At 49.0% G+C, this 26,232-nt stretch overlaps 1 protein-coding gene across 2 annotated transcripts in view; it reads right to left on the reverse strand.

Moving 5' to 3' along the window:
• The window catches only part of RFTN1 (raftlin, lipid raft linker 1), a 228,637-nt gene that overhangs the window by 86,432 nt on the left and 115,973 nt on the right, over window positions 1-26,232 (reverse strand). For both annotated transcript variants that reach the window (XM_056129331.1, XM_056129332.1), the window contains exon 4: window positions 15,798-15,906. In XM_056129331.1, the coding sequence (XP_055985306.1) occupies window positions 15,798-15,906 (109 nt within the window). The remainder of the gene's footprint in view (window positions 1-15,797; window positions 15,907-26,232) is intronic.

The following is a 26,232-nucleotide window of genomic DNA, read 5'->3' on the forward strand; positions in this document are numbered from 1 at the left end:
AGCCCTGAATATAATCTCAGGGCTAGGATGAAAGAGACGTTACTGGGGCCTGCTCGAGGCAATCGACGATTAACAGGATGATGAAATGAATGAATGAATGAAATGAAATGTTGAACAGTAAGTAAGAGTTTATTGGTATTAAGGGATAGCACAGAGACAGTTCTCAGTAAACACTGATGGAGTGAATGAAGCAGAGGGAAAACAAAGATGCATTGGTAATTCTGCTGAGAAAAACTCTACAAAGGCAGAGTTGATGGTGCTTTTGTTTCACTTGCCTCCTCTTAGAGCTGAGAGTCCAACAACGTCCTCATAGAGTGCAACAAAGCCCCTGGGATAATAAGGAGAAAATCATTTAAAAGCCAAACTGGCCACACAGTCGCAGAACAGTATGATCAAAGGCAACTGTTGAAATTGTCCATGTACAAAGGTCTTAAGAAAAACAAGCATTTAAGCGAGTCAGGTACCCTGTCTAAACACCCCTTTAAGAAGCTAGTGTCCTTGCCTAAAATCAGAAGATTATTCTAGAATTGAGCCTTTAACAGCCCTGATTTCTCCCAGTCTCAGTCACTGACTCCTTTGTGTCCAAGGTGGCCCCCACTTTCTTCTCCACCCCACCCCCTCCTTTCCTATGGGTCTGTGCAGGACCTGGGGCTCTTTCCACAGGAATGCTCCTCCCAACGGCAGAAGAGGAGGAAAATCTTCCTTGGGGCTGCAGTCTTGTCCCCACAGGCTCTGAAAACTCTCCAACAAGCTTCCACCTCCTCTGAAGCTGTAAGAGTGAAATCTCCCAGCTTGATTGCCTGCCAGGATAAACTCCATTTCTCACACGAGACACCCTTCCCCCACACGCCACAAGGTTAGTCCAAATTCCCACACTCATTATCTGTGCTGGATCCCAGACAGATCCGGCAGACAGGAGGTCTCACAGAGCGAGCCCACACCGCACCTCCGCACATCCCAGATGGGCAAGTTCAACCTGTGCTGTCAAGCCGTCAGCTGCCACATGTGTGCCCTGACAGTGCATAATTAGCACCCTACACATGTTCCATCTCCACCCTCCCCCTCAATCTATACCCTCCATAAACACACATACATATCTCTGCACGCACACACACACACACACACACACACACACACACACACACACACATACACAGAGGCATATCACTTGGGGAGCCTGTCTAATGATAACAGCAGGATTCCACGTTTGTAACTATGTCTGCTGAGAAGGATGAAAGCGGAACAGGACACTCACCCCTTCCCGGGAGGGGCTGGTCATTCAAGTGTCAGGCACCCCAAAGAATGAAGAATGCATCCATGACTTTACCAGTTAAAAAAAAAAGAGAGAGAGAATTTCTGTAGTCCATCCAGATTTTCTTTTGGGGGAGGAGGTGGGGAGGAGGGCTGGGACACACCCAGCTATGTTCGGGACTTACTCCTGGCTCTGTGCTCAGGGGTGACTCCTGCTGGGCCTTGGGGGACCAAATCCAGTGCAAGGAATGAAACAGGGTCAGTCACGTGTAAAGCCTCATGAAAGCTGTGTGCCTTCCCCCCTGTACCATCTCTCCAGCGCCTGTCTACCTTCTTTTCTTTGGCATCACACCACCTCTGGAAGCATCTGTTCCAGTGCAATCCAGCTCCCCAGCGAGTCTTGGAAACACACGGTCTCTCCTTCCATAAATATTCATGCAGTCTCCACTGCACCAGTGCTCCACACGCTTCTTGGTGTGGCAGAATTGCAAGAAACAATACACGTAAGAACAAAGTCCACTCGAGTGTCTAGAGAGGGGGAAAGACCCAGAGGCGGCAAGGATATGGAATCTCTACAGTGGGGTGCAGTTAAGGGCACCTTCGGAATGGGTGGGCAGCGGGACTGGGCACAGTGAACCAGACAGAGGTGAACTTGAACAAAGATGGGAGGAAGTGAAGGAGGGAAGCCTGGAAGAGATGCGAAGGGGGAAGGGCTATGCAAGGGGCTCCCAGGCGCCAGTGAAGCCAGGAGTGATGGCCAGTGTCTTGCGTGCAAAAGTCACACATCATCCCTGTCCGACATAACGGCAGAGTCTGTTCCTGCTCTCACACCTAAACCCCCAGACATCACCTGCACATTGCCACCTCTCACCTCAGAAATTGTCATGCCACAGAACAGAGGGAATTACTTGAGACACTCAGAGATTTTCACAAAATCTCTCAATACCAGGTCTCTCTTCTCTTCCATTCTGAGCAACGGAACACTGCAGAAGACGCATTCATCCTCACTGGCTCGGGGCATAGTTTGAAGTGGGCTGAGGAGCTTTGAGTTTTAAAAAAGGAGGCATACAGATTTAATGAAAAAGTCCACATAATTTCTGTCACAGGAAACATTTCAGGGGCTGCTGCAAGCAAGGAGCCAGTATCCTCTACAGAGGAACAGGGTGCAGCTGGCAGTGATCAATTCAGGGTCAGCTGTGTGTGAGCAAGGTGACTTCCCTTCCATACAATTTTTCCAGCCTGGAAAAACAACTATTGTGATATGAAATGAATACGCACTTGGGATACTTAAGATTCAGGATAGAGTGTCCAGCGAGAGCATCAGATGTGAGTTTCATTTTATTTTTATCGCACCTGGTGCAAATAAAAAATGGATGTTTCCAGAGGTGGTATGATGCCAGGGAAGCAGAGAACCTGGTAGCACTCAGGGATTACTCTAGGCTCTGTGCTCAGGGCTCACTCCTGTCGGCTTCAGGAGACCATATGTGATGCTGGGGATCAAACTCAGTTTGGCTGTGTGCAAGGCAAGTGTCCTACCTGCTATCCTATCACTCCAGTCCAGATGTGAATTTTAAAAGTGCCCAAATTCTGGTGGTTGGAGAGATAATATGGTGGAATTGTTACAAAAAAAAACTAGGTAGGAAAAGTAAAACCTATGTTCTTTGCACCACAAAGTAAAAGAGCCAAGATCTGAAAAAGATCCAAATGTCCAACATCTGGTGACTGAATAAAGGTGTGGTATATTCCATACTCAACTAGAAAAAAATGTCCAAATAGGTCCTTTGCTGCAATTTAGATGGAGCTAGAGGAGGGTCCTGTTAAGTGAAATAAGTGAGCGGGAGAAGGGCCTGTACAGGATGACGTCACTTGTGTGCGACAAAAAGAAGCAGAGGAAGGGAATGGGCAGTGTCTAATGATGACAATCCCTTGGATGATGATAACAGGCCTGAGGCTCCCGTGCAATGAGGGGAGATGGCTGGGACTGGGGTGGGGAAGGAAGTGGAGAGACAAGTGAGAGAAAGACAACAGTGGAGGGTTTCAGGCATTTTGGTGAAAGTGAAGGTACAGTGACTTTGCATGTGAGGCAGGGACACAGCTCAGTGGGCTGAGCACCGTCTCTGTGTGCAGGAGCCCGAGTTTGATCCCCAGCACTACGTGATCCCCTGAGCACGCCCAGGAGCCAGACGCAGCCCCCGAGTACCCCAAATCCCCAAAGCCAACAAAACAGTCATAGGTTGCATCAATGAGAAGCATAAACATGACTACAACCTTGTTACTTCAACTACAATTAAAATCAAGGAATAAATGGAAGAAGGACGGCCCATTCTCAGCCACGCTCATCACAACTGGCGAAGTGAACTTTCTCTCTGACTCTCTTTACCGTTCTCTAAATAAAACTACTTTCCTTCACAAAAAGAGCATGCGGAAGATCTCATTACGTGTTAAAAATATGTGAATATGCTGAGATAGAAGAGATAGATTGCTCCCATTCTAGTTCTATTGGATTTTATTGCTAAGGAGAATAAAATGCCACTTTCAATCCACACCTATCGGGAAGGCATAAAAGAATAAGAAATCAAAGCTGGAAATAAAAAGCAATATATATGAAGAGCTGATTAACAACTACGGTACAGAAACAGTCCGGGGCAGGGTGAGACGGAGTGTCTGGTGAGGAGGATCCACCACCTCAAGAAGACTCAGTCCTTCCTTTAAGAGACCTTGGTCCAATAAACTGGGAGCAGCTCTGGCCTCGCAGCAAACCCCAGGGCTGACCCCTTTTTGCTGAGCGTTCAGAGACCGCGTTGTCTGTTACTAAAGGACAGAGAAGAATAACAGAGGCCATGATACGCTTTGTCCCGGGCAACAAAAGACAGAAGGGAGTTTTCAATGAGCCGATTACAAATCTTCCCTCCATTTGAGGCTTGAGGGCGGGGGTGAATTCAGCTACACCCCGGGTCTGGGCAGAGAGAGTGTTCTAGTGAAGCCAAGAAAATACCAGACGGGACCCAGCTTGTGCCAAATTAGGTAGGGACAGCCAGGACCAGAGAAAGCAGCATAAATAGGATAAGAGGCGGCTCTGGGCCCCCGAAAGACCCGGGCTGCCCCCGGAGGCTGCGGGGTTAGCGGAGTGCTGGAGGATGGGGCAAATTTCCTCAAAGGTGCTGCCTCAGTTGGAAGCAGGGCCCTGGGGAAAGAGAGGAGGTGATTAAACACCCTGAAGGAATAGCAACGCAGTCGGTGTCCTCTGCAGATCTTTTCCAAACCCTGAATCGTCGGAGAAGTATCAGGATCGTCCCCATGAACTTCCCACATGCACGGCTACCAGACACTGTGACCATACAATCTCTTGGCTGAGGGACATCTTGAGAGGACACATGCCAAGAGGTACTGGAAGAAAACTCCAGATACTCAGCCAGCCCTTCTGTAAGAGTAATAGTAGTAGTAATAGCAGCAGCAGTAGTAGTGGTAAGAATACCTGCAGAGCTAGTACAAGGCCTTACATGCAGCCAACCCATGTTCAATTCCCAACACCACAAATGGTCCCCTGAGCACATGGCAAGGAATAGCCTCCTTGGCAATGCCAGTTGTGACTCCCTTCCAAGCAAAGAATCAGTCTTCACTAGAAGCATGACGCAGGGGTCAAAGGACCCAGTACCTGCTGGCCAGCCCCTCCTGGCCTTCTCAGGCAATAGATGGGAGTTAAGTGCATGTCGGTTACCCCCTGACCCCAGCAGGTGCTGGAGACATAGCATCTAGCCAGAACTCACCAGCAGGCCTCTGGCCCATCACCTGGACACCTGACAAGGGCAGAGCTATGGGGGTCTTGGTTCCACCAGGTCTCTAAGAACATCTCATCCTCCCCAACCCTTCCCATCCTCATCTCATGAAAGGATGTCCCGTTTGTGGCTTTATCAACATTTCCTACTCTCTGCTTTTAGAGATGCTTAATCCGGTTTAAGACAAAACCTCCTTCCAGAGATTAGGCAGCGAATCCCAGAAGACAGCAGCCCTCTGGAGATCTCTCCAGACCCCGTGATAAGCTGATTTCACAGGGGCACCTCAGATGGAGCGGGTGTCCTCTCTCCGCGCACTCCAGATGAACCCCCGGTGGCCACAAACTTCCAGAAGAAAAACCAGGGACTGAAGACTGCAGGCCACGTGGCAGTGGTGGGGACCGGCCATCCCTTCCCGTCTCCCCCACCCCCCTGCCCCTTTGGGATCTTGGCTGCCATGCCCAGAAACTGCCTCCCGGTGATATTTAAGAGGCCTTGATCCAGAGACTCACAAATGAACCTCAAAATGGATCACCTCCTTACAAAAAAAAAAAAAGAAAGAAAGAAAGAAAACATCAAAAGGCCTCTACCCCTTGTGTCCTATCTTGGTCACAATCTTCTCCTTGACCTAAAGGAACCCAGTGTCAATCGATGTCCAAACCTGTTCTTGTGAGACTCAGCCCTGCGGCCCTTGGGGAGGTCAGAGCCAGAGGGCCCATCCAGAGACCACTTTCCTGATTTTAGACTGATTCTTTTTTCTCATAGTTACACTGTAACTGTATAATTATAAAACTTCCTGTACTGAGTCCTCCCTCCCTCCCTCCCTCCCTCCCTTCCTCTTTCTCTTTCTTTCTCTCTTTCTTTCCTTTAATTTTTTTATGGGTTGGAGACACCCAGCAGTGCTCAAGGATTTCTACTGGCTCTGTGCTTAGCTATCAATTCAGCAGATTCACAGGACCAAATAGGGTGACATGAATTAATCCCATATTCATCACCTTTAAGGCAAGCACTTTACCCACTGTATTAACTCTCCAGCCCCAGCTCTTTCATCTTTCTTCAGATTCTGTAAAATGATATGCTAGGCTGGAGTGACAGTACAGCAAGTAGGGTGTTTGCCTTGCATGCGGCCAACCCAGGTTCGATTCCCAGCATCCCATATGGTCCCCCAAGCACTGCCAGGAGTGATTCCTGAGTGCAGAGCCAGGAATAACCCCTGTATATGACCAGGTGCAACCCAAAAGGCAAAATAAATAAATAAATAAAATCATGTGTTTTGTTCCCACTCTCTCTTATAAAACATGTGATCTTTTTCTTCTCTGGATCCTCTCTAGAGCTCTGGGTACACTGCTCTTCTCTCTCCCATCCATGGGTACAAATATCTCACATCGAAATTCATCCTGTCTCTAGGCTCTGCAGCTACTCAGGAAGCTACTCCCAAGTCTGGTTGTCATCCCATTGTGGCTCCAGGAATTTTCTGTTACAGGCGTGGGACAAGACAGGGACCAAGAGAGAAAGGGAGCATGAGGCACTTTTAAAGTCATCTTCAATGCTGCTCCACGTTTCACTGCATTTTAAAAACGTGTAGCTTCTGAATCGGGTAGAAAGCAAAACTTTGTCCCTCAACACAGTTTGAGAAACACAAACCTGTTTCTTCCATTTTCAATTGATCTGATCTACCTACATGGAAAAACCCAGAGGATTTGACAGTGAAAAAGGAGTGGGACCGGAGATAGAGTACAGAGAGTTAAGGCACTTTCCTTGCATGGGGTCAACTCCAATTTGGTCCTGGCATCCTGTGGTCCCCTCAGAACTGCTGCGAGCAATTCCCAAGCAGCGAGCTGCGAGTAGCCCCTGAGCACTGCTACACTCTCCTCACCACATTACAAAAATTCAGTCATGTGATCAATTTTTCTAAACCAAATCGAACAAACAGAAGTGTGACATAGGTCCCAGTGCAATAATCCATGAGGTAATATCTGCTCCCAAGAGGTGGACGTGGGCCGTTCAAATGACCTCCTGATGTGCTTCCTCATCGTTGCAGCTCTGGGGCTTCTGCGGCCCTCAAAGACTGGACCTCAGAACAACTGTAGCTCATTCTGGACCACCTGTTGAGTGCCAGCCCAACAACCACAACTGCCTTCTGGAATGTTCCCCTGTGTATCCCAAAGGCCCCTCGGTGCCAACAGTCTATCCTCTCTGCCTCCCGCTGCTTCTCTCACCGTGAGACTATGTGTCACCACAAATGAACTCAACCCACACACTAGTCAGCTGAGTGAACTCTTGAGCTCCTCTCTCAGCTTCTGTTTTCCTTTCAAAGTCCCCCATTCACGCAAAAAACACAGATTTAAGTTCTGGAGATACAACAGTATTGGAACAGCAGCACCAAATTTCCCACCTTGGCCCATCTCTGCCTGGTCTGTTCCCTCTTCTTCCATACCAAGAGCTCGAACACTCATCACTCAAGTTACACTCCATTTTGTCTTCACCCCTCCAGATTGGCCTTTGCAAAAAATATTATTGTGCTGTTGGGCCTGGGGGACATGGCTCAGGGTTCAGCCTTGCGGATGCTAGAACCTGAGGTCAAACCCTGATTCTGTAGGGTCACACCCCTCACCCTGCCCCTTCCTGTCCCCCAGCACCACACTGCCAGCATCAAGCTGTCAGGCTTCCACAGAAAATAGAACATCACCGGAAGTGGCCTGCAGATCCCCTGAGAGGGCTGCTTGGGAGATAGCCCCACCCCCAATCCCCAAAGAAAACTACCCCATCCTCTTGGTTTGTGGAGAACAGGAATGCGGGGAGGGGGGGCGCAGGAAAGGGCTTTTTTTTAACATAATTTTCCTTTCACTCTGAATCAGCGTCTTGCGCTAATTAAAATTAGGCACTCTGCACTACTCTTGTAGCAATGAGGCTCTCAATACTCCACAATCAGTCAGAAAGTAAATGATGAGTCATTTATATACCGCAGGAACAGTTTCTTCATCCTCAGGCGCTGGGAGATTCGGTGTCGTTATTAAAGGGAGCCTCTGAGACGTTCAGATTCTGCGGGTCAGGCGGCAGTAAACACAGGTTCACTGAAGGACTAAAATTGGGTCTGGTTTTGTCTCCACCGAGTTTCTGAGACTCGTCCGCCAATCCCCACACAGGGCAAGGCTGGGTGGCCTGGACTCCTTGTCTTCTTTCTAAAGGGTCCTCAGTCATGTCAGAGCAGGCTGGTTCGAAGTGGGCTCTGAAGGCCAATCTTAGCCCCAGAGCTTGGAGCCAAGGGCCTGGGTCAAAGGCCCCAAAGACTCCTGTTGACAGTGACTGGGAGTATGGCCTCCTGCTCAGCCATCAAAGCCCGAGTCCTCACCTCTACTCAGGGGTGGCCTCGGACGTGCTCCCAAGTTTGGGCCCACATACAGACACAATCCCAGGCCTCTGTTTCTCACGCCCAGCCCAGCTCTCAGGGGCTCCGTTCTCGGGAGCAGAGGAGATGCTGAGTTTGCCCCAACCCCTGCCTTATACAGTTGTCACTTAGTACAAACTGCCTGGCTTCTCTGTGCCTTGGTTTCTTTACCTGCTGGCTCATTGAGAAAGTGTGCTAGACGTTGGAGTGCGAAAGTGCGTTGGAGCAGCGAACTTTTTTTTGTGTGTGTGCAAATAAACTGATGGGTAGAAGAAGGCCAGCAGGCAGGAGCTAATATCGCCAGAGGCATCAGCTCACCTCCCTTCCTTTCCATTCTCTTCCCCGTATCCCCCCGACCCCGCCCTACCCCCCCACCCCTGCTCAGACCCCAGCCACTTTCTGCCTCTTGAGAGCAACCCCACCAGCCTCATGCATGCTTGAGTGGGACCCTGTTCCACGCAATCAAGACATGCTTCCTCCCGCATCCTACATGCCAAACAGGACGTGGCTCTTTCTCAGCCCCGAGCCTCCATCTAGTCCAGACAGGAACCTCACTTGCCTCCTGGCTTCTGTATCTCCACAGGAGTTCGTGCCTTCCTTTTCAGAGCCTTCATTTAACGCTACCCTCCAAACCTTCCCCTGGCCAACTGGCTTAAAAAACCTTCCTGATCCTTCCTGGTCTCAGTGCTGCCCATCACTGTCCCTCCTCTAAGGTCTCCCCCTGGACAGAGGCCCACCTCCCACACGCTTAACCTCTGAGCTTAGTTTCCTCCTGTCTAGAACAGACAACTCTGCCGGGGCGCTCCCCCCACCGAATGGAATTATGGGGGAGCAGAGCCCAGAAACTGTGTGATCACCAAGGTCTTTTAAAAAAGTGCTTTCCAAACACAGATACAATTTCCCAGGAAACACTGAAGAATGTAAAGGAATTGGAAGATAAATCTATGGAGACTCTCCATTCCGCATCACTTTTTCTTCTCTACACTACACTCCGGTGGGAACTTGGCAGAAAGACAATTCCAGGGGGGTCCACAAATCCACCAGCCAGGCGAGACCAGCTCCAGAAGATCGTGGCGGGTTCCCTGCTTAGCCCAGAGGAACAGAGAAGCCACTGGCACTTCTCCTCCGGCTCCGAATCGCTTCATCCCCTGTGCATCCGATTCCAGGATTTGGAAAAACACAGTGTCTTGGAGAGGCTGCCATAAATCTGCATTTCAAATGTTGCACGGTCCCTAATATGTCATTTACATAAAGGGTCTGTTGGATGGAGCACAGCGGGAGAGCAGAGGGAAAACAAAACGCAGCCATCCACATCCAGAGACCCAGCCAGAGTGTTCACTGACTGTGACCCCCGCACACTGGGAGGGGCGGCGGGGTGGTGGGCTTCCATCACTTTCTTGACCCCAAACCAGGAGGGAGGAGAGCTGAAAAGGGCAGCAGCTTCAGTTCAACGGGACACCGCTCGGACACAAATGACTTTTATTTTTCCTTGTGGTGGAAAAACCATGAACTCCTCCTTGCCCTCCCTCCTTCTACGCCTGTTCTCCATCCAAAGGTTGGGCTAATTTGAAACATTTGGTGGGAAAAATAATACCCGGGCATTGTTCTTTAGGCAAAAAAAAGAGATTCTAATGGCTCTGAGTTTAATGCCACTCCGCAGAGAGGAATATGAGCGTCTCCGGGGCGTGAGGGTACAATGACAAAATGAGTTAATTACCGTCTCATCGCAAGATGGATCTCCTTGTCAGAGGCATGGGAGCCATTATTTCACACAAAATAATGACCCAGATCAAAGTAATGACTGTGAGCTGGAGGCGCTTGTGGCCCAGCTTCATTCTGGCCTAAGTGAATGGCAATTAACAAGTGTCACCACTATAAATAAATACGGAGCACATATATGTACACAGAATACCTCTGGCTCGGGGGACCGTCTCCTCCCAAGGAAGCGCCTGTGATCATCTACCTGTGCGATGACAGAAACATTTCCATGTGTGGGAGATCCCGCCATCCTGTGGAGGAGGTGTGAAGTGTGCCGAGGGGCCTCCAGCTCTGCTCTGTTCTCTGCACGCTGATGGGTGTTGGGCCCATAAATCAGCTCTAAGATCAGAAAAGAGGCTCCGAGGAAGGAGGACTTATGTCATCAGCCTTCCTCTTCTCCTGATTGGCATGGCCGTGCTCCAAGAAACTTGACAACCTGCCTAGTACCAACAGAAAGGGAGCTCAGTTCCTCCCAGTGCCTGTCCTGGTCTGGCGTGGCCAGGTAGGTGCCCAGGGGCCAGCTGTGTAGCCGTCTGCATCTGACAAGTGGATCTGCTAACCTGGGCTCCCACTGTGCTTGAACTGCACAGGGCACCAGGAAGGTGTGTCATTTCCAGAATCTCCCAAACAGCCTACTTTTCTTTTCTTTCTTTCCTTTTTTTTAAGCAAAAAAAAAAGGTAAAATTTAATAACATACATGTGGACATGGGCTGGAGTGACAGCACAGCAGTAGGGCGTTTGCCTTGCACACAGCCAACATGGCCGACCCGAGTTTGATTCCTCCGCCCCTCTCGGAGAGCCCGGCAAGCTACCGAGAGGATCTCGCCCACACGGCAGAGCCTGGCAAGCTCCCTGTGACATATTCGATATGCCAAACACAGTAACAACAAAAGTTTCCAATGGAGACATTACTGGGCCCGCTCGAGCAAATCGATGAGCAACAGGAGGACAGTGACAGTGACAGTGACATGTGGACATGTAAATTTTATAACATATGTCCAAGTAAATTCAAATGAGTTTGCAATCAACTGGGAGCTTGTGTCCTGCGCTACGGAATTGGATAGTAGCTTGAACTGTCATCAAGAGAGGTGAAGACTCACATAAGCAGGAGAGGCAGCTCTGTGTGACAAAACCTTGCTTCTAGATGTTCACTCTGCCTTAATATAAAAGTATCTAATAAAATATTTCTGGAGGGGCTGGCGCAATAGCACAGCGGGTAGGGCCTTTACATGGCCGACCCACGTCTGATTTGCCAGCATCCAGCATCCCATATGGTCCCCTGAGCACCACCAGAAGTAATTCCTGAGTGCAGAGCCAGGAGTAACCCCTGTGCATCGCTGGTGTGACCCAAAAAGCAATATATATATATATATATATATATATATATATATATATCACAATCACAACCATCCTGTTATTCGTCGATTGCCTCAAGCAGGCCCCAGTAACGTCTCCTTCATCCTAGCCCTGAGATTTTTTTAAAAAGTGCCATATTCAAGGCTCTTTCAGAGTTAGGAGAATGAGACCCCTCATTGTTACTAGTATTTGGCATATTGGGTACGCCACGGGGAGTTTGCCAGACTCTGCTGTGTGGGAATATATATATATATATATATATATATATATATATATATATATATATCCGCCCCTGTGCCTGGCTGTCCTCACTGGGGCCCCTTGGGGGGGGGGGGTTGAGTTTCCCTCCCCACCCCAAGCAGAGCCACGGCAGCCGAAAACCTCCGGAACCAGCCATAGCCATACTGAGACCTCTCCACATGTTCGGACAAGCCTCATGCATGAAGGAACCGGCAGAGGAACCCAGGCATGCGGGTCTCGGGGCCTAAGATGTTCAAGCCTGCTTGGATCGGGACTGGGCCTCCTCCACCCAGATCCCCCATCTTCCAGTAGGTAGGTGTCACACCCATCAACTGCCCCCGCCTTTTGTGGTCCCATCAACGGCCAAGACCCAGAGACTATAAAACCCAGCTACCGGAAGTGCACGGCCACATTTGTGGCCACGTGACATCTTATTCTCTAGTTCTTACTCTGGAGAACCTGGCAGGCTACCGAAAGTATCCTGCCTACACGGCAGAGTCTGGCAAACTTCCCGTGGCGTACTCAATATGCCAAAAACCAGTAACAATGATGGGTCTCATTCTCCTGACCCTGAAAGAGCCTTGAATATGGTGTTTTCTAAAATCTCAGGGCTAGGACAAAGGAGACGCTACTGGTGCCTGCTTGAGGAAATCGATAAACAACAGGATAATCATGATATATATATATATATATATATATATATATATATATATATATATTGGGCTGGAGCGATAACACAGTGGTAGGGCGCTTGCCTTGTGTGCGGCCGGTGTGGGCAAGCCAGGTTTGATTCCTCCATCCCTCTGGGAGAGCCTGGCAAGCTATTGAGAGTATCTCACCTGCACAGCAAAGCCTGGCAAGCTACCCATGATGTATTCAATATGCCAAACGCAGTAACAAGAAGTCTCACAATGGAGACGTTACTGGGTCCGCTCAAGCAAATTGATGAATAACGGGAACAGCAGTGCTACAGTGCTATATATTTTGTATATATAAAATATATATATATATATTTCTAAAAATGTCTCTAAAGTTAGATAATCTGTGTTCTTTAAGGTTATGGTAACAGTTTCTCCTGAGGTTCAGAAGGATTTGATCTACCTAAATTCTGCCTATCAAGGCAACACATACGGGGAAAAGTCAGCCACTTACTTTTCTTGTCTGTTTTTGTTTATTGTTGGTTTGGAGGCCATATCTGACTGTGCTCAGAGATTACTCCTCGCTCTGTGCTCAGGGTTCAACTACTGATAGTGATCAGGGGATCCTGTGTCAGAACAAGGATCGAACCCGGGATGACTGCATGCAAGGCATGAAAGACCTTTTCTGTATTCTCTCTCCAGTCTCCAAGACCACGTTCTTATAGAAACACCAAGTCATTAGAGATGAAACTGGCAAATGCCCTTGAACGTTTCCAGATCCTAACCTTGGGATGATCTCTTATTCTGGAGAGCCAGTCACCTGCGCTGCTGATGTCACTGTAACAGCATCCGAGCATCATTCACGGCATTGCAGACTGTCTGGGTACCACGCGAGGCTCAGGGAAGACTAAAGCACTAACAAGTCTGTTTGCTTTTTCTGGGGGAGATGTGTACTGGGAGTTGAAATACCTCCGTATGGGGCAGGTTATATCTCCTGCCACCAACTCAAAGGGCTGAGTGCATGTTGGGTAAGAGAAGGAATGATTTGTTTGAGGGGGGAAATGCCTGCATTCCAACCGTGGAACTTCTGAATGAGCTGTGTGAAACTGAAAAAAGTAAATAAATAAACCAGAGAACAGTTGCTCCTGGACAGTCTTGGCCCCCTCCCATCTTTCCCACTTACCCCTCAGGCATTTCACCCAACAAAGAAAGCTGTGGCTCCCCCCCCCTCCCCTCCCACCCCCCCCCCCAACCCCCACCGCTCAGATCCTAGGGTCATTTACACCTCAAGCACATCCCAACCCAACTATCTGAGAAACTTTATCTGCAGCGATGCAAAGGCCACAGCCCTGTTTACCCAGAGGTCCCGGAGTCAGACAAACACCCGCGTTCTCAGGCTCATGCACATGTGAGCAAACGCGAACTTTCCCACACACCCCCATTTCTTAGATGATCAGTAAAGTTGCCCTGAGAAGTCATGTATTTCCTCCTCTCCTTTCTTCCCTCCCAGCAGATGGTTCCTGGGACCCACAGAACCAGCTGCTCAGCAGTTCGGCATGTGTGAAAGAGAAGGACCCCCAGCAGGGAACCAAAACAATCTCTGGGCTTATATTTATTTTTCTGTCGTAAAATAAATTAAAAAAAATTTTTTTTCAGTTTTGCTCTCATTCGTAAAATATAGCTTAGGATAATTTTTTGCTGTTGTTCTGGGGGCCTCATCTGGCATACTCAGGGGCTGCCAGGGTCCCATCTCACAATGCCAGGGGTAGAGGTTAACACACACTGCTGGGGGTCAAGGCCAAGGCCTGCACGTGCTGAGCTACATCCCCATGCCCCTAACACACAGTTTTCCTGGAGAAGCACCGGCTACTGGGTTTAAATGGGACCACCCAGGCCTGAGCGACAGTACAGCAGGCAGGGTGCTTGCCTTGTACACAGTCGACCCTGGTTGATCCCTAGAACCCCAAACGGTCTCCCAAACCTTGCGAAGAAGTTATCCCTGAGTGCAAAGCCAGGAGTAAGTACTGAGCACGGCTGGGTGTGGCCCAAACATGCATCCCGTTCCCATTCTCTTCACCTCAACAAATGAAAGTGACAGGAGCCTGGAGCAATAGCACAGAGGGTAGGGCACTTGCCTTATATGTGGCCAACCTGGGTTTGATCCCCAGCATCCCACATGATCCTCTGTGCCCTACTAGGAGTGACCCTTGAGCATTGAGTCAGGAGTCAGCCCTGAGCACAGAGCCAGGAGTGAGCCGTGAGAACAGAGGTAGGAGTCAGCCCTGAGCACTGCCAGGTGTGGCCCAAACCACCAACACCCCCTATCCCCTGCCTCTAAAACAAAACAAAATAAAAGTTGACAATTTAATGATTTCCCTCTTCTGCAAAATACTTCTCAATGGTCTGCCACTGTGTTTACAGCTGAGTCTCAGCCCCCTGTCACCCCCTCTCACTTCTTTCTCTCCTGAAGGACCTTGAGCCGCACACATGCTGCTCCCTTGGGGGCTAAGGAGGGGTCTCATCCTGCCTCAGCGTAGCCCCATCCCCAGGAGTGTCTCGACCCCAGGCCCCTCGCTGAGGCCCCTCCTGTCAGACTCCTGCCTCACACTCATCCATGGGGAGGGCGTGGGCCAGGGCGATACTGTCCCCTGTGTCCTAGGACTTCGGACTATTTCTGATCCAAGCTGGTTGCCGACTCTTACTGTTACTGACTTGGCTCATGACCAGATCGAACCATCCCATCCTCACCGCAACAGTCCAAGGAATGGGCTCTTATTCTGGGAGAGGGTGTAAGGGACAAGAATGTGAGCACTGTGGCAGGAGCCCCAGGTCAGGCCAAAGCATTCCTTCTGCAGTCAACGCTGTCCCACTTAGCACAAGCGGACCCCACAATTAGGCAGATGACCTGATGCAGTGCGAGCGGAAGTCTGAAGCTGGGCACGTTTCTGGGTAGAAAGCAAATGTCCTGCAGTGAGGCGACCTTCCCAGGACCCATCCCATGCCAGTGGCCAGGGGACTTCAGTGTACTCCTCACTGGCCAGGACGTGGGCTCCTGGGAACACAGAAGGGGGGTGGGGCGGGTGAGCCCTGCAGACCTCATGCCACTATGGGAGCTCAGAGTCCCAGCAGAGGGTCCTGCTGGCCTGGAGGCCCGCCAGCCCTTGATCTTGAGCAAGTGCTAAGAGGCGGGGGGCGGGGGGGGGGGGGGAAGATGCTCACCAGCCCAGAAGAGAGGCAGCCGGTCCAGCCAAAGGCCAGGGTTGGATGAGGAATAGCTCCTGGCTGGCCGCACAGGGGGCCCGAAGGATGAGTAGCCCCGAGCCAGCCCCCGGCCCGATCACTCGGCAAGCTACTCTGCCAACCCTCTCCCTCCTATCTAATCGCGAAGTTCACCTTCTTCACAAACTCGGGGATAAGTTTTTGGTCGGTCAGGTGGTCCAAGGAGGAACAGCAATCTAATTCCAAGACGTAGCCGTCATTGTGAAGATCGGGCTTCTGAGATCTGAAGAGAGAACAGAACACACGCCAAGGTCGAGACTTTGCAGGAGATGAAAAAAAAAGAAAATCATTGGGTGTTTAATGAAATTCCAAATTCTTTCCTGAAAGCAAGGGCCAGAAGGCACTGCTGAAAAATAACTTAATGGTAAACAACTCAAATACTATCTTGAGACCTCCATCATGAAAGGATCTCCAAGAGGTGTCATTAACTGAAACACATCATTACGGAACATGGGTACAATGTGTACAATATGGTTAGATTCTCCCCCACACCACTCTCTCCTGTCCTCACCCCCCACCAGGGGAGGCATATCCCTCCCTGGTTTCCATCTGCCAGGGTGGAAGAAAAGGATTAGGAGGACAGCACCCCCTTACAGCAGCTCTTGGGGTGAGCAGGGCTGCCTAGGAACGGGGACAGGAGGAAGAAGAGTGACCTTAAGTATCCACGTACCACTTCAAATATTAAAATTTGACTTTTACAAAACTTTAGGTTTTTCACGTTTTTATTGGGGGATGCCCAGCCAGTGCTGTAGGAGACACCCAGAAACCCCCCTCCCCATGACCTGGTGTACCATGCCTAATTGTACAGGGATCAGCAATGTGGTAGGTTTTGGGGGTCACCAGAATCAGGTCCAGTCAGGGGGCCACAAAATGCTGGGGAAAAATTAGGGTTCTGGCTAGGAATGGCTCCTGAGTGCTGAGTGATCTCCTCAGCCCCTAAAAAGGCATGAGAAGTGTCCAGCCCATGCAGAGGGGAATCTGGGGGAAAAAAACCTATGAAAATGAAAGCTGCCTCAAAAAGACTCTAAGGCCAATTGGAGCAGAGGTTGGTGGGGGGTGGGGAGGCAGAGAGGCTTGTCTGTGGTAAACACCTTCAGGCTTCTGAGGTAAGCGGTCACCAGCAGACACTCTCTCACTTCCCATCACTCCTCTGAAGAGCTTGACATAATACAAATGTGGGGCTGAGGAACTTTTGGAAGCACAAAACTGTTGGGGTTTAAGGTGATTTCTGGGGCTGGTGGAAGGGAACAGGAAGTAGTGCTGCAGCTCAGTGAACAGGACATGCTCTCTCTTTTTTTATTTAATTTTTTAAAAAAATTTTGGGTCACACCCAGCAATGCACAGGGGTTACTCCTGGATCTGCACTCAGGAATTACTACTGGCGGTGCTCAGGGGACCATATAGGATGCTGGGAATGGAACCCGGGTTGGCCACGTGCAAGGCAAACGCCCTACCTGCTGTGCTATTGCTCCAGCACCCCCCCTTTTTTTCAATAGAACCATGGTGAATTGAATACAGTAACAAGGCTTTCATGTTTGAGTTTAGTCATAAAATGACTGAACACTCATCCCTCCACCAGTGCACATTCTCCACCACCAATGTCCTCAGTATCCCCCCCTTCACCCCTACCCTGCCTCTATGGCAGACAATTTCCCCCACACTCTCTCTACTTTTGGGCATTATAGTTTTCAATACAGATACTGAGAGTTTATCATGTTTGGTCCTTTATCTACTTTCAACACACATCTCCCATCCCAAACGATCCCTCCAACCATCATTGACCTAGCGATCCCTTCTCTCTCCCAGCTGCCTTCTACCCCAGCTCCTGAGGCAGGCTTCCAACTATGGGGCAATATTCCTGGCTCTTGTGTCTACTGTCCTTGGGCGTCAGCCTCCTATTATGTTAGTTTATATTCCACAAATGAGTGCAGTCTTTCTAGTCTGACCCTCTCTTTCTGACTCAGTTCACTCAGACAGGCTCTCTCATGAGGAGCCAGTCAGGACAAGGAAGGCTCGAGGGCTCTGTCCAGGGCTCCACCCTAAGACAGCTGCTCTCCAGAGGGGAGTGGGAGTGGGGTCCTCTCTGCCTGTTCCTGAGGATCGTTACCTTGGGGGGCAGGGGGTGGCTGACTGACCCCAGGAGAGCTGATGTGTCCAGAACATTCTTCCCTCCGCCCTTTCCCTTCCTGCTGCTATGATGACAGGGCGGGGCATGCACACCTGGATGTGATGCTCCCACACATCCAGGCTGCAGTGCCTGTCAGAGGTCACTCAGGAGTGCACAGAGCTGGCGCCAAGCCTCGCCGTATACAGCAGCTGCGAAGCTCCCTCACACCCAGCTCACACTGTGCTTCAGCACAGAGCGCTGAGGCTCCCAAACAACCAAGGATAGGGGTCCCACTCATGGCCTCGTACCTGCAAGGCAGGCGCCCTTGTCAAGGAGACCCCTGAAGACCCCAGAACGCAGTTTTGTAAAAATCTGGGGGCCATCTATGGTGATGCTTGGGAGTCAAACCTGAGGCTCCCACAGGCAGAGTAGCACTGCACTGTAGCACTGTCCTCCCGTTGTTCATCAATTTGCTTGTGCGGGCCCAGTAACGTCTCCATCGTGAGACTTGTTGTTACTGTGTTTGGCATATCGAATACGTCATGGGTAGCTTGCCAGGCTTTGCCGTGCGGGCAAGATACTCTCGGTAGCTTGCTGGGCTCTCCGAGAGGGGCGAAGGAATCGAACCCGGCTCAGCCGGGCTGGCTGCACTCAAGGCAAACGCCCTACAACTGTACTATCGCTCCAGCCCTAGAGAATGTTATAGCAGAGTAGGTGCTCTTGTTCTCTTAGCCATCTCGCTCTCTCACCTCTCCGTGGAAAATTCTGAAAGCGGGCATTTCACCAGGAGCACTCAGACACAACTATCTCATCAAAGAAGAAGTTTCCAAATGTCTACTTGCAGTCGTATTTTTAAAAAAGAATTTCTAAAACTCCTATGTTATTGCAGGTTATTTATAGGGGTCCGAAGAGATATGACTGGGGTTATTGCACTTGCCTGGATCCCAATGGCCCCAGTTCAATCCCTGATACCGCAGAGGGTTCCCCCGAGCACCACCGGAGGTCACTCTAGAGCACTGAGACTGGAATAGTCCTTGAACATTGCTAGGTTCATCCCATCCCCCCAGTCCCCTTACCCCAAGCCATTTATGTGCCCATTAACTTTCTGGGAATGATTTACCTGAAATCCAAAAGTGAACGAAGTAAAGTAGATTGGGTACTCCCCAGGCACCCAGCTGTGATCAGGGAATCAAATGTTAATAGCATCTTTTGACTTTAATTTTCCTTCTGACATATCCTTTTAGCAGGAGGGAAGGTAGCACACACTTTTGAAGGGCAAAACAACAAGCTGACTCCAAACTGTTTACACTCTAAGCACACCCATTCCAAACAAATAAACCAAGTCTGCACTCCAGCTAGGAAGACCAGACTCCTGTCTGTCCTCAGGTACTTCCTGGCCTCATGGAAGGGAGTGTTTAGAGTAATGAGAGCAGTAAAAGCTCAGATTTTTTTAAAGAGAAGATTTAGCGAAAAATATGGTCCCTGTGTATTGTGTGAGACTGCAAGCCAAGCCAGGCATGGGAGGGAGAATTCTGAGGGGGTGAATTCGACATGATGAGCTTTAGCTGAATTGGTGAGATTTACTTAAACTCACCCACTTACATTTTAAAGAATTCAATTGAAAAACAATAATCATTTTAAATAAGTTACCCCCTCAGCATCCTGCCCAGGAGATAAGTGGAGGGATAAGAGAGGAATTTCCAGTCCCGAGTCACAAGGAATGACTGTTGCACAAGTTTAATAATGATTACTTTGGGTTCTGGAATAAGTTCTGGAAGGGAGGCATTCTGGCTAATTGCATTTGGACATTAGCTCTCAGTCACAGCTGAGCTGAAGGAAGTACAAAAGCTCAACAAAAATGGGCATAATTACAACTTTTCTAGGGAAACCATGAAGAAAACAATCTCTGCCCGCGAGCCTGTGATCTCTTGAAAAACGCAAACGAAGGTCCTGATGCACACTGTGGGAATAGATGAGACCTTCCTGCACATTTAGGCAGATAATCAAAAACTGAAAGGATTTAACACTGACAGGTCAAGGGAGGGGATGAAGACCCTCGGAGGACTAAAGCCATTGAGCTATAGCTGGATGGAAGATACAGTCCCATGGAACCCTTTCTCCCCAACACTAACCCTAAGCAAAACAAGAACAGCACCAAAAAACAGCAAGCCAGGGGGTTTGAGCACTGATGGGGACTATCCTGAGCACTGGTGGGAACAGGGAAGTGGACACACCCTCAGGTGATGCTCCCTCCCCTCCCTAACAATCTCCACCTCCTAGAATTCTTCCTTTGTGCTTACCCTCCCCTTACATGGGGACAGGGCCTATATAGGCTTCTGACCAACACAATGTGGCAGAGGAGGTAAAATCTCATTCTTAAATTTCACTCAGGATTTCAAGATTCTCTCAGCGACTGGCGTTAGAAATGGCCCCCGTGGGTTGTGAAGAACTAAGGTTACGTTAAGAGAGAAGCCCATGGCAGGGGCAATGGTGGGCAACCCTGGCCAACAGCCGACAAGAAACAGGGATCTCAGTTCTACAGCTCCGAGGAGATCAATGTGCCAACAAGTCAGGGAGCGTGGAAGCGGGTCTTTGCCTGGATGAGCTTCTGATGTGACCACAGCCCAGCTCTGTTACAGCCTGACAAGACCCCAGCAAGAGAACTCAGAAAAGGGACAGAAATTGCTTGTGCTGCGAGTCACTGTGTCTGTGATGATTTCTCATAGAGCTCAGAAAAGTGATAGAACTGCTGAGGAAGACGGCCTTCCAGCTTCATCTCAGAAACAGCACCCCCATCCTGGGGGAGGGCCTGTCCCACAAGATGCAGACACCTGAGGCAGTGTCTATCAGAAGATTGAGTGTCCTGTGTCCTTGAAAGCAGGGAGAACTGCTGGCCTTCCGCGGGACCATGACATGAGGGAATAGGTGCTTTGCAATTTATCAAGTTCCTCAGGAAGAAGCATTGTCCTGAAACTCTGCTAAACTCTCAGGCACTTGCTGTCCCTGTGTGTGGGCATATATGTGCACATGTGTATGTGTGTGCATGTGTGTTCCCACACATGGGTGTTTGTGAGAGTGTGTTGGGGTTAGAGGAACATCACAAGACAAATTCAGGACAAGATCGTGTCCTTGTGTCATCCTGGGAAAGCAAAGGGGAAAGCACCAAACTTCCCCTGAAAGGCAGCCCAGATGTCACTTCTGGGAAGGACGGACTGGCTGGGAATTCGGAAGGGAAGAGAGAAACACAGGAAGCATTGTGGGACACGCCGGCTTAATGACCAGCCAAAGACTCCTTATCTGGAAAGAAACAGTAGATACTCCAAGCTGAAATGCAGCTGGTCAGAGAGAGTCCTCTGGACACTGATAGATGCTTCTCGACTGCCCTCCCCTCCCCATCATTCCTCCACATTTATTCATTAGAGGCTAAGTACAGGCTCCAGAGCTAACAGGGTGAGTCACTTACCAGCTCTGGGTCTTTGGACCATTTATCTAAACTTTCTGTGGATGTTAAATGAGAGTACTAGGTGTTTCTCTCTCTTACCGTCATTGTGAAGATTAAATACAACGGAGGCACATCAAGCTCTTTATAGCGGATATTGCAAAATGTCCAGGCTCAACACATACCGATGCCCGCGGACCTACAGGATCAGGTATAGCTGCTTTCTTTAATTTCTGAACACCCCGCACAGTACATCATTTCTCATTCGCTCAATAAACACTGGCCACCTCACCACTATGTTCTGCATACTGACTCTACTTTGCCTTACACCAACAAGCAGATGAAACATCATCTCTTGCCCTCATGGAGCTTGCACCGTGGAAAAGGGCAGGCCATCAAAAAAATATGCATGAGCTCTTCCAAGGGCATTTCAGTGGTGGTCGATGTGTGTGCAAGGAGAAAGAAATGGAACGTGATAAGGAGAGCCAGGAGTGGGGCTGTAGAACTGCAGTTCTAAGGAGCATGATCAGAATGGCCTCTTTGGAAAAGTCGCATCTGCAATAAAGTTCTAACGGAGGTGAGGGAGATGCACAAACTGGAATCCATGACACAAACTTCCAGGCAGAGGAAATAGTGAATGCGAAGGCTCTAAGACCTCATTCATGCGGAGTCTACAGCTTGAGCTCAGTGGACCAGGGGCAGGGGAGGAGGAGAAAATAAGACCAGTGAACCAATGGGGTGTGAAGGCACACTGAAGTCAACGGCTTTGACTCAATGACCAGGGAGGTGTGCAAGGGAGAAGCTTCCTGGTCTGATTTACCTTGCAAAGGATCTAGCTGTAGGGGGCAGCTGACTGACTGAGGGGTCCAAGCAGGAGATGATCGGGCTCAAAGTGCACTGGGAGTAATGTAGTTGCTGCCAACATTTCTGGGCTCTTGAATACATTTTGAAGGCAAGAACCTTCAACGCTTCCTTATATCCAGGTGGTGGGGTATAAAAGAAAGTAGAAGGAGCACAGCAGGTAGGGCGTCTGCCTTGCACGCAGCCAACATGGCCGACCCGAGTTCGATTCCTCCGCCCCTCTCAGAGAGCCCAGCAAGCTACCGAGAGTATTCGATATGCCAGACACAGTAACAACAAAGTCTCCAATGGAGACGTTACTGGGCCCGCTCGAGCAAATCGACGATCAACGGGAGGGCCTTTCTTCCCCAGCAGCTGGAAAATGGACAAAGTTACCAAAAGTCAAATGGGGACAACTGTGGGTGGGGCAGATGTGAGGGACTGGGGAGTGAGATCAAAAATATGGTTTCCGATGGATCAAGGGTGACAGATTTAGTCCATATCCAAAGAGATGTGTGGAAGCTCTAGCTAAATATATATGTGAATCTGGACTTAGAGAGAGAGAGTGGGAGATGTAAATTTGAGAATCATCGGCTTCCAGATGGTAAAGTATGAGATGGGATGAGATCACAATGGATGCAGAAAAACAACAGCCAAGGGCTGGGGTTTGGGACCCTCTGCCATGAAGAGGCTGGAGAGAAATGAGGAGAAAGGAGCAGGTGGGTGAAGAGGGAGCAACCAGGAAGAAGGAATTTACAATTCCTTAAACAATTTTTTTAATGTCCTGATGGGGAAGTAGAACCAAGGAAACAAGTTAGGAAGTTGAGGAGGAGGCCGTCTGGTCAATTGCCCCAATGAATGAATTCACAATCAATTCTTCAATTTACTTTATCCTCTTGGAATTCCAAGAAGGAAGTGGATTTAACTCCCTCGTAGGGTGTGACAAATCAGTTTGCATTCAGTATATGATCGTGCTGTCAACTGGGGTGATTGTCAAATTAATCTGTCAATTTGGGTTGTGAATTGCTTGGATCCTGGCAAAGAAAGAAAACATCTTTGCTGTTGGGTCATTTCTCAGAAATATCCCGAAGCCACAAACATGCCCTCCTCTCCTTCCTCCCAGCCCCACACACCCTCACCCCCCTCACCAATTTTTGCATTGCACTGAAAAGCTGAGGCAGGTTAAGGTTCATCCTTCCAAGGAGATTATTTGAAAGGAAGGAAGAGGGACTAAGAGGCTATTACTGAGCAGAAAAGTGCTGTGCTGAAAAGCAGGACAAAACGAATTCAAATTCTGGACGTGTAGCAGCAGAGCACTAACAAGACTGTTGGAAGAAATAAAACAGAATGGTCCTGGAGAAGTAGCTAAGACATCGGCTATGTTTTTAAAAGCCATCACGACGTGACAACTAGTGCAGTGTGAGGTCCTGGAGCAAGTCCCAGAACTGAAAGATGGCACTGAGAGAGAAACTGATGGGATGGCAGTCAGACCCAAGATTTGGTGGACAGTAACAAGTCCCGGGGTCAACATCATCATTCCACTAAGTGTTCCCTGGTAATGCAAGGTATTCCCCCTAGGACAATCTTGGCGCAGTATCCATGCAAAGGCTGCTGTGTCTTTGTAAATTTTTTTGTTAACTTTGAAATTCATGAAAAAAAAAATTTTTTTTTCTGAGAAAGGCTGAAGGGGCCAGGATTTGTGGCACACATGCTTGGCATGTTGGAAACTTGGGTTTGATGCCTGGCACCACATGTGCTCCCTGCATGTGTCCCCATGACAACTATAGCACTGTCGCACTGCCCTACCGTTGTTCAACCATTTGCTCAAACTGGGCACCAGTAATGTCTCCATTGTGAGACTTGTTGTTACTATTTTGGGCATATCAAATATGCCACGGGGAGTTTGCCAGGCTCTGCCGTGCGGGCTGGATACTCTCGGTAGCTTGCTGGGCTCTCCAAGAGGGACAGAGGAATTGAACCAGGGTCGGCCGCATGCAAAGCAAACACCCTACCCACTGTGCTATGGCATTATCACTGCCATGACACACACACACACACACACACACACACACATATAGGAGCAATAGTACAGCGGTAGGGCGTTTGCCTTGCATGCAGCCAGCCCAGCCGAGTCAGGTTTGATTCCTCTGCCCCTCTCGGAGAGCCCGGCAAGCTACTGAGAGTATCTAGCCCGCATGGCAAAGCCTGGCAAGCTATCCGTGACGTACTCAATATGCCAAACACAGTAACAACAAGTCTCAAAATGGAGACGTTACTGGGCCTGCTCGAGCAAATCGATGAACAACGGGCAGACAGTGACAGTGACAGTGATATATATATACATTTCTTTAAAAAACACAATTTTCTAAAAAAAAAAAAAAGAAAAATAGGGACTGGAGAGAGAGTACAGTAGGTACAGTCTTGCATGCTACTGACCCAGATTGTGTTGGGACTGACCCTGGTGCCCCTAGCACTCCCTGAGCCCCACCAGGAGTGACCCCTGAGCAATAAATAAAAGAAAAGAAAGACCGTCATCTACCATGGAGCGTTGGCTTCATTATGTGATATTTGTTCTGAGTCTGCATCTCTAGAGTTCTCCCGGACTAACCTTGTCGTATAAGAGACACTCAAAATTGCAACATCAAAATAAATGAACTTGGTGGGAGTGGGGGGGGGGCGCGGAGGGAAATCATCATTTCCTTGCATATGTCCCAACTTTTGGCACAGACACCATGCAGAGAGCATCCCTGGACTCAGTGACGCAGGTGGGGTATCCCCCAGGCTAGACACTAAGCCTGGATTACACTGGGGAGTGCTCACAGGATGCAGGCTGAGCTCCATTCCATTGGGATGAGGCATCTGGCCTGGGCAAAGGGGCTCTAGAAACTCCCTGATGATTCCCCTGTGCACGCAGGGTGGAGGAGCATGGCCTACATCGGGTGTGATGTCAGTGCCACACTTCTGGGGACCATTCTTGGGAAGTAACTGAGCAAGTACACTGGAAAGAAAAACAGTGAGAATGACTTGCAGGACCCATAATGCAACTCCTGTGTCCACAGATGACCAAGCTCCAAGAAAAGGACCGAGAGTGGAAGAGAGGGATGAGAATCTTTCTCTACGCCTCCTTTGTCAGGAAAAATTAAAAAGACTGCCAACATTTTTCACATTACCAATCTGCCTCTATTTTTTTGTACTAACAATCAATATATTATGTGTCATGCATTCTACTGCTGAGCTATACACACAGACCTTTTAATTTTTACTTCTTTGGGGTGGGAGTGGGGGTAGACCATACCCAGCATTGCTTAGCGACTATTCCTGGCTCTCTGCTCAGAAATGACCCCTGGCAGAGTTCAGGGAACCATATGTTGTGTCAAGATTCCAACTGGGATTAGATGCATGCTCAAGACAAGTGCCTTAGCTCCTGTACTATCTCTCTGGGCCCCCTTTAAATTTTTTCATGGTGATAAAGTAAAAAAAAACATAGCATATACCATCTTAACCATTTCGAAGCATGCAATTCAGTGCCATTTTAGTAAATTCCCAATGTAGGGCAAGCCTTGCCACTCTCTTTCCAGCATCTTCTCATCCTCTCAAACAATCCTCACTTGTTTGACAGCCCTATAAATGGGACGGGCCCATGTGAACAAGTGAGAAAAAATTTTTAAATGCTTTTCAAACAAACACATAAAAGTGGACTTAGACAATGAGCATCTGCACACAAATCTTTTCTACATGTAAAATATGAGAGTAAGGAACCTTCAGTGTCAACACAAATGTTCATAGTTGTCAGGCTTGTTTCAGTTGCTGATAAAAGACCACCTTAGTCTGTGCCTTGTCGACCTCATTTCTCATATGCAAACATCAACCATAATTAAAACAGCCAGACTCAGTCAAACCCAGAGATCCTCACACATCACAGAAACCCTGTCTCCCCACAATTGTGTGGTTATTCCTCAGGCAGCCAAAGAGGCTGAAGGTCACACTAAGGATTGCAAACCCAAAGGTCCACAGGAGTGAGAAAGCATCTTGCTTTGATCCAAACAAACAATTTACAGGCAATTTGTGTTCAGGTGAAAGATACAGGAACAGTCTTCGTGTCCTGCAAGAAATATGCTCTTGTATTTTATTTCAAACACACAGTAGACTCGCCCTCACATTCA

This window comes from Sorex fumeus, unplaced genomic scaffold (genome assembly GCF_029834395.1).
Source record: "Sorex fumeus unplaced genomic scaffold, SorFum_2.1 ptg000072l, whole genome shotgun sequence".
Lineage (NCBI taxonomy): Eukaryota > Metazoa > Chordata > Mammalia > Eulipotyphla > Soricidae > Sorex > Sorex fumeus.